At 51.6% G+C, this 8,696-nt stretch overlaps 1 protein-coding gene across 1 annotated transcript in view; it reads left to right on the forward strand.

Moving 5' to 3' along the window:
* CABIN1 (calcineurin binding protein 1) overlaps positions 1-8,696 on the forward strand; it is a 172,723-nt gene that overhangs the window by 65,883 nt on the left and 98,144 nt on the right. Inside the window, exons 24-25 of the mRNA XM_023508926.1 lie at positions 3,689-3,949; positions 6,997-7,148. Of these exons, the coding sequence (XP_023364694.1) occupies positions 3,689-3,949; positions 6,997-7,148 (413 nt within the window). The remainder of the gene's footprint in view (positions 1-3,688; positions 3,950-6,996; positions 7,149-8,696) is intronic.

An 8,696-nucleotide genomic window follows, 5' to 3' on the forward strand; every position in this document is an offset into this window, starting at 1 on the left:
GATTCTTCAAATGAACTAAAAATGTTTAAGTTTATTGGTTCTTGGGAGCTTAATTTTCCAATATTTGTGAAATGTAATATATGTCCCTTGTCTTAGGAGAGTTACTGTTACAAAGTATTTGGGGGCTGCCTCTCTTTCCCCAGGATTCTCCGACTTCCCTGTGCCTATGACAAGCAGGTGTGTTCTCTTCTTTGGCTGTTCACCCTCCTTCCTTGGGTGGTGGTTGATCACATTAGTTCTGCCTGGTCCTCACATGTAAAGTCCTGGCCTGCAGTTTGATCAGTTCCCAGAATCGCTTTCATTAACTCTATTAAATCACGCATCTTATGCAAGATTTGCGATTTTACTTTGCAGTAGATTTTCATTACACTATCAGACAGATCTGAAAATCAGCAAGGTTGACTGAGAAACTAAGGAGAGGCTGGATGGAAATCAGAGGGTGCAGTGGGCCTCAGTGAAAATGCCAGATGGTAAAAGGCATCACTGTCCATGAGAGTGGTGAGCTCAAACGTGAACATTTTGGGGTGGCACTGTTGCTTCTGCAACTCTTCCCTGTGTCAACAGCTATGGGGACCTCTCAGATGTTTCACACTTAAGTAGGACAAGCCAGAAGTGGGACCTGAGACCTCACTGGGTTGCTGTTGGAGGCACTGTCAGTGGCCTTGCTTTCTTCTTGTGAGCTCTGGGCCTCACTACCCCTGAGCCAGGAAGGTTGCTCAGGGCTCTAGGCTCTTGGCATGTTGGTCCCAGAGTTTTCCTCAGTGCTCAGACTGCATGAGCCCCACAGGTCGGTGAGGATGGTGGCTTCTCCACCTGACTGGGGTTAGAACCTCGTGGGGTTGGGGTGTTAGAAGGCTGCCCCAGGGACCTGCAGGTGCCAAGTAGTGGGGTTTAAATGGAGCATTCTAGGCACTGGCCTGGCATAGGACAAAGGGGCAGGACATGGCCATCAAGGCTCCTGCTCACTGCTGACAAGGAGGTGGTATGCAAGGCTATACCCTGTGAGGGTCAGGGAGAGGAGTGCTGGCACAGAGTCATCCTCAGTGCCACCTTCTTCAAATATTTACTCTAAAATCATACAAGGGATACAGGCTTACAGTATTGGGCTCAAAGCGTGGAATCTTCTGGCTGTTCTTCCCAGTCTAGGCCCCTCACCCCTGCTTCAGCAGGACCTGTAGTTAGGCTTGTGTCTTTCCAGACTTTTAAGAAAAACTGTTTTTCGTACATGTACTCCTAGAAATAAATGGCATGATTTATCTATTAGTTTTTTCTTTTAAATGTCGTCATGCTGTGTGTGATGCTCAGCTTCCTCTCTCACTCAGCGCCATGTTGTTGAGTCTATGCGTGTTAATTCCTGTGGATCTAATACATTCCTTTTAACTGCTGTAACCCTATTTTATTGTAACTGTCCTGCGCAGAAGTCCCTTGCTGGATTCTGCGCTGCAGTGGCCCCAGAGCTGGGCAGGCTGGGGCCAGGTGCTGCTGCCCTGGGATACAGAACTGGACTCCCCAGGAAGCTCTCCCTCTACTGCCAGGGCACCATTTTCCTCTGCTGAGGTTCAGTGGAGTGGGCTGAGCACGGCCCTTGGAATTTTCTCCCTAATATCCCACCAATGATGCAAAACAGGATTTAGCAGAGTGGGAGTTTTCCAGGAAAGAAATGGAATGAGAAGTGAGAGTGTCCTTCCTCCCACTGGCACTCATTTGTAGAGCTACCCCCAGGTAGGGGTAGGGAATGCAGGGAGGAGTAGGCACAAACAGCGACCAGCTTGCCTTTCTTCACACCTTTGCCCCTTGCCTTGTTCTTTCCGCTTTTAAGGGGGCCGTGAGCCTTAGAAATTTCTGTGTTGATCTGATGGAAGCCATTGGCCCAGGAACCTCAGGTCCTGACCCTGGAGTGTCAGGATGTCAAGGAAGAGATGGAAATCCCCAGGGAATGCTGGTGTCTGGAGAGAGAGGGAGGTTCTGCACAGGTGCCTGGAGTGAGTGCTCCCTTGGACGGCTGCTCTGTGACTCCTAGGTCCTTTCCACCTCTGGGGAGGCAGTTTCCAACTCTGAAATGTGCCACTAGGATGCAATCCTCTGGTTGCTAGAGCTCTGTCTGGATTTATTGCATCTACTTGGGATAGGCAGCAGGATATGTGCTGGCAGCTGTTTGAGGTGCTGTGTGCTTTAGCTTCTGCCTACAAACTCACCGAAGGTGGAATGGCAGGAAAACCTGGTTTTACCTTGATGCCAATCCTCAGGCAAGGAGGAGGCTTTGGAGCCAGAGGTTTGTAGCTGTGTGGTTGGAGACAGTACCCTGACATTCCTGCTGTGGCTTTGGCTGTAAATGAGGCTGGTCATTCCTTCCCTGAGGCAGCATTATGAGAATTCAGTGGAGAGCCTGCATTCAGCCATCTCAGCCCCTCTAATGTGATGAGAGCTGAAGCTGTGGCTTCCTGTCCCAGTCTAAGGATGGCAGGGTGGTGTGAAACACAGCAGGCCCTAAGCCACCAGGAGGTGTGACTACTGCCCTGCCAAGGACAGGACACTAGCAGTGTGCTCTATACAGGGAGGGGTGCTTGGTCCTAGACACCAGGCCAGATGGGCTCCTCGTGGTCACTATTTTCTGGCAGGTGGCCAATATGTGTACCAGTGGCAGAACTGGGTGGGCAGTGGGACTAGTGATGTCATCTGGATCACATAGCTACGCAGTGGTTCAAATAGAAAGGACTCTATTTCAATAACTGCCTTTAAACCGCAATAGATTTGCTACACAGTCCCATCTTGGAGGGAGGTCACATGGTTCAGAGTACCAGGGTAGCACTTGGCTTCTTTGTGTCCCCAGGGCCATTGCTACAGGATGTACATATGAATGGAGATCACTGGACAGATGTTCACAGGGCAGGCTCACTGGTACAGAACAGGAGCATAGGGCACACTCCCCCAGGCCACAGTAGCTGCCTAGCCAGAAACTAGTGCCATAGCCTCTCTCCTTTCTTTGACTTCTAAGCTGAAATAAGATGAGGCTGTGGCCTCCCTGCCATTGAGCTACCAGGGCCAGAGAGTAGGGAGGGACCTGGGCTACTTTGAACACTGCTCCTGTGGCCCCCGCACTCCAGAGCTCTGAAACAAGGAACCATGTGCACCCTGCAGGCAGCAGGGACTGGGAGCAGCATCCTTCAAGCTGGAGCTCCTCACTGAAAGTGACTCTGTCTAGCTGTTCCCCCCGGCAGGGTGTGGGAGGGTGGCTGGAGGCATTGGCTGTGAGGGGTGGGTCTCAGGCTTCTGTCCTTTCACAGGCACTCTGGGTATGGGGGAAAGGAGGGGAATTCTTGTTGGACCCAGGGGTGCACATCCTCTTCAGTGCTGTGGAGCTGGGCGCTGGTGTGAGATGAATCTGGCTGCAGTAGGTGTTGCAGGGAGAAGGTAGAAGAAAGGACTCTGGAGTTGACATGAGCTGGCCTGAGCCTAAGGACAGCTCTGTGCCTTACTTTGGTGTGTGTTTCTGAGGAGTCCCCAGGCGTCCTCACATCTCAGTGTTCCCAGCTGTGAAATGGTGACAGCAGATCTGTGTCTCAGGGCTGTTGAGAGGAACATAAATTTGCAAACGTGTCAGCAGGGCTTCATGGAGGAAAAAGCATGGGCCCTGGGCAGGTTTAGGCCCTGTGCCTAAGGCTGGCCTGACCTTGGGGCCTTGTTACAGATGGAGAGCCGGCGAGACAGCATGCTGGAGACAGCCAGGCACTGTTTCACGTCAGCAGCCCACTGCGAGGGTGATGGTGATGAGGAAGAGTGGCTCATCCACTACATGCTGGGCAAGGTTGCTGAGAAGCAGCAGCAGCCGCCTGCCGTTTACCTGCTGCACTACAGGCAAGCTGGCCACTACCTACATGAGGAGGCCGCCCGCTACCCCAAGAAGATCCACTACCACAACCCACCTGAGCTGGCCATGGAGGCCCTGGAGGTGACGCCATGCTGGCCCATAGCAGGGAAGCAGGGCTGGGGTGGGCTGGGCTCTGTGTCTCCCCAGAAATGGCACTCACGGTCCCAGTGACTCCTCTGCAGCCCACTGGAAGCTTCTCTTTGTGTTTAGCAGATTCATGTGCAATTAAATTAAAATGGCCTTTTCTCTTTTTTTCTAAGGGTAGCTTATCATCCTTTATGAGAGAGTGAGCATTTTGTTCTTATTTCTTAAAAGATCGTCTTTCCTCATTAACATACACAGGTTCTAAGAATCTGGTCTTGCGATGCACATTGTCGGTGCTGAGAACATTCCCGCCTTGCAGCCTGGCAGGAGGGCAGGCCCCTTGCTCTAGCTGCAGTTGAGACACCTGAGCTGCAGTGAGGCCCTGCCTGTCCCTGGGCTGACAGGGCTGAGTGAGGCTGAGCAGCCTGCTCTTCTGACCCCACGTTCCGAGGTCAAGAGAAGAGCAGCTCTTCACCACTTGGATTCTCTTTTGTGATTTCCAGAATATTCCTAATGAATACTCTCACGGTTCCTCATAGCAGCCCTGTGAGGCAGGCTGGATGGTCACGACCCATAATTTTGTAGGCAAGGTAACCAAGGACATGCGTGGGTCGACCCAGGACTCAGAGCTTCTCAAGGCCCTGAGCACGTCAGCTTTGCGCTGTCTGTGGCTGTGTGCCCAGCCTCCACTAGGTTCATGTCCCCAGCAGGCTTCTTAGAGTTGGGGCAGAATCCTTTGTTTGCTTACCCTTTCTCTGCCTTTGTGAAATTTTTTTCTGATTATAAAGTTAATGTGTATTTATGGTATTTTTTAAAAAAGAAATGCCAACAATTCAGAAGTATATAAAATGTGAATGTTCCCAGTAATCTGAGTGTCCTCCCCTTCCTGATCCCCGTAATGCCCTTTAGCGGTTTGGGTGTGACCCTGTATGTCCAGGTATTTTCCTATTGACACATAGATACACAGTAACATTTTCTCAGGGTTTTGCAGCTTGCCGCTTACTGGACAAAATGTAGTGGAAGGTGTGGTGAGCTGCCCTGCCTATCCTGGTGCCCTGAGCTTCGGCGGGGCACTTGTTTATTTGCACAGCCCCTTCTCCATGGGTGTGGTCTCCACTTCTCACTGTGAAGGTGCCAGCCCTGCCCACCCCTGCAGGTGTCCATGTGCCAGTGGGCACTTCATGGTCCACGGGGGCTGGGGGGGTGGGGTGTCACTGGCCATTTAACATTTTAATCAGCAATGCCTAGCTGCCCTGAAAGATTTTACTGGCTGATGAGCGTGTCTTTTCTCTCTTAACCATGCTAGCACTCTCTTTTTAACATTTGCTGAACTAGTGAGCAAACCAAAAAAAGTCTCATTTTAAAAAATGTGCCTTTTTAAATGATTCATGCTGAATGGTTTATAGCAGCTGCTGGAGAACTGCACTCGTGGGGCTCATTCAGAAGTGTGGAAGCACAGCTTCCTGTTGAGCACTGGTTCAGCCGCAGCCTGTCTGCTGCCGTCCACAGCACCAGTCTCAGGTCCTTGCCCGTCACAATTCTCTCATGCCAGCCACTCAGGCTCATGTGCCTTGGGGGACCTCCACTTGGATGATGAGAAGGCCTAGACCCAGAAGAGTGGGTAACTCGCCCTGAGCCACCCGCAGGGCAGGAAGGAAGCTGGGCCAGATCCCACAGAGCCTGGGCCCAGCGGGGTCAGGGCTGCACAGAGATGCCATGTGAGGACCTGGTTCTCAGGAAGACGGTGTCACCTCTGGTTTTCCTCCATGGTTTCCCTTCACATTGTGGCCTCTGCTGCCACCTGATAGAATTGATGAGCAGTCAGGGTGGTGGTCCCAGGGCGTCTGGGGACTTGCAGATGAAGAACCCAGGCCTCCACATATGGCCCACCTTCCAACAGCGTGCTGTACAGGCGGGCAAAGTTAATTTGGGGGTATCCCATTCTGTGCAGCCATCATAGCCATGGAACTTTGAGACTCAGTGGGTATGTGTGTATATCTTGTTTAAAACATGACATTTCTCTGAAAAATTTAATGCTGCCCTGATGAAAATTCCCCTCTGCTGTTGAGCCTTCATTCAAAATACTTGACCTACCTGGGAGAAATTTACCAGTTGACTACTTTCCCTCCCTCAATTTGGCCAGTTGGACACACAGACGCCTTGCACAATTGCCTGTATCTGGAAATGGAGTTGCTGAGACAGTTCCTCTGGGGCCCATGGGCAGGCTAGAGGTGGGGGGGGGGTGCTCTGCATGTGAGCCTCCTCTCTGTGGAATGTCCTTTGAGGTACCCAGCAGGCATCTCACCTGGGTGAGGGAGGCTGGCTAGTCAGGGCCTGCAGTCCCAGCAGTTCTCAGCCCTTGTGCCCTCCATGGGAATGTGTGCAACAAGTGAGACCTGCATCACCCCTGCACTTGGTGGGGAGGTCAGGTCACATCACCATGGGATATGGCATTTGCTGGGGGGCAGTAGAGGACAGGAGACAGACCTGGACTTACTTGGCCCTGGACAGACCCTTCCTGGCTGTGGGGCCTTGGGCACCCCCTTTACCCATCAGCAAGTTGAGGAATGATGAGGTGAGGACTGGAGGAAAGCAGTGGGCCTTGGCCTTGGCAGTGCTACCCCTCCCCACACCCTGCACTCATGGGGCAGAGCTTCTCGAGGCTTGGGGTACCTGGCTCTGCCTGAGATGGGTCACAAACAGAAATCCAACCTGAGCCTCCCCTCAGGGAGTCTAGAGGACAGCAGTGCCATGGCAGGAAGCAGTACCCAGTGAGCAGAGCTGAGGGGTGGTAAACACTCACTATCTCACCACCACTTGCCTGAGTTACTAGGTAAATGTTTAAGCTGGAATGCTAACAGTTTCCATTTTAATTTTTAGAGCATGTTTTGGATTAATTGTATGTTGGCAGGTTTAAAACAGTGAGTGTGTGGTAGTCTTTTGCCCCTGTCAGGGAGAGCCCATTCCCAGCGTGGCTGCCTAGCCTGTGGAGTGACCCTTAGCCACTAGGAAGGCTGCTCATGCCAGAGACGTTGTTCTCCTAGGTATATTTCCGGCTCCATGCTTCCATCCTGAAGCTCCTGGGGAGACCTGATTCTGGGGTTGGTGCAGAGGTCCTGGTCAACTTTATGAAGGAGGCAGCAGAAGGACCCTTTGCCAGGGGCGAGGAGAAGAATACACCCAAAGCTTCGGAAAAGTGAGTAGCACGCTTGTGGTAACCCTAGCACCTTCCCCAGCTGGACTCCTGATAGCTCATTTGCTACTTTGGGATATAAGCTGGAACTTGTGGAATCCCTAGTTCCTATTTGGATTCCCCTAGTTTCTGGGCCCAGGTATTGCTATTAAATCTGAGAAGGAGAGGGGAAGCGTGCAGTCACCTCATCCTGTGGTCATGCCTGGTGCTGACCCACCCTCAGGAAGTCCTAGGGAGGAGCTGGCACCTTTCCACACTCTACACTGGAGCGTAGCCCTATTCTGTGTAGAAAACATTTTTAGGCCAGGCAAAGTGACTCCCTCCTGTGATGCCAGCACTCTGGGAGGTTGAGGCAGGAAGATCACTTGAGCTCAAACCTGAGCAAGAGTGAGACCCCATTTCTACTGAAAAAAGAGAAAAAAAATAATTAGGTGGATGTCCTGGTAGACACCTATAATCCCAGCTACTTGGGAGGCTGAGGCAGGAGGATTGCTTAAACCCAAGAGTTTGAGGTTGTTGTGAGTTGTGATGTCACAGCACTCTACTCTAGGGTAATAAAGTGAGATTCTGTCTCAAAAAAAAAAAGGGAAAACCAGCTTGGCGCCCATAGCTCAGCAGCTAGGGTGCCAGCCATGTACACCAGAGCTGGTGGGTTCGAGCCCAGCCTGGGCCTGCCAAACAACAATGACAACTGCAACCAAAAAATAGCCAGGTGTTGTGGTGGGCACTTGCAGTCCCAGCTACTTGGGAGACTGAGGCAAGAGAATCGTTTAAAACCAAGAGTTTGAGGTTGCTATGAGGTGTGATGCCACGGCACTCTGCCTGGGGCGACAGCTTGAGATTCTGTCTCAAAAAGAAAAAGGTGAAAACCAGTTTCACTTTGCAAATGCTTGTCCCAGGTTCCTCTGAAGGCCTGGTCTTCTGCCTGTTCTCCTGAGAAGCAGTGCTAGGCATAGGGAACATGGGCTTCTGCAATGCCAGAGAGCTTAGGGAAGCTGGGTCCCTGAGCTGGTGTGGTCCCCTTGGTGGAAATGACCTCTGGGCTCCCTGTGGTTGTGATTAATCTCTACTATGGCCCAGACTTCTGTCATTCCAGCGCCCGCATCTGGCACTTTGGCTTAGCTCACCCCTGCCTGGGCACTGTGTGGGGCTCAGCTGAGTACCAGAGAGACCTACACTCAGTCCCTGGCCTTTGAGGGCCATCTGCTCACGGCCACAGGCAGGCTGTGTGGTGATGTGTGCCACTGGGGAGCATATCCTCTTGACAGAGGCTATACCCCTCAGCTCGCAGGGCAGACGGCACGTGTGTGGCAGGTCATTGCTCTGGGCACAGTGCATCTTTACAGATGTGTATGTGTCAGTCACCAGGGGCCTCCAGGATACAGTGAAGTTGTCTTACATTGATCATTATTCTGATTAAAAAAATTTTGAGTTATATATATAATACGTGAATATTTCTAGTTAGAGAAAATTCAGACAGTATATAAACACGTAGACTAAAATGATTCTCTCCTCCCAGGGTTAACCGCTTCACTGCTGAGTTTCTCAGAT

This window comes from Otolemur garnettii, unplaced genomic scaffold, assembly GCF_000181295.1.
Source record: "Otolemur garnettii isolate 467f Iridium unplaced genomic scaffold, OtoGar3 scaffold00292, whole genome shotgun sequence".
In the NCBI taxonomy this organism is placed as follows: Eukaryota; Metazoa; Chordata; class Mammalia; order Primates; family Galagidae; genus Otolemur; species Otolemur garnettii.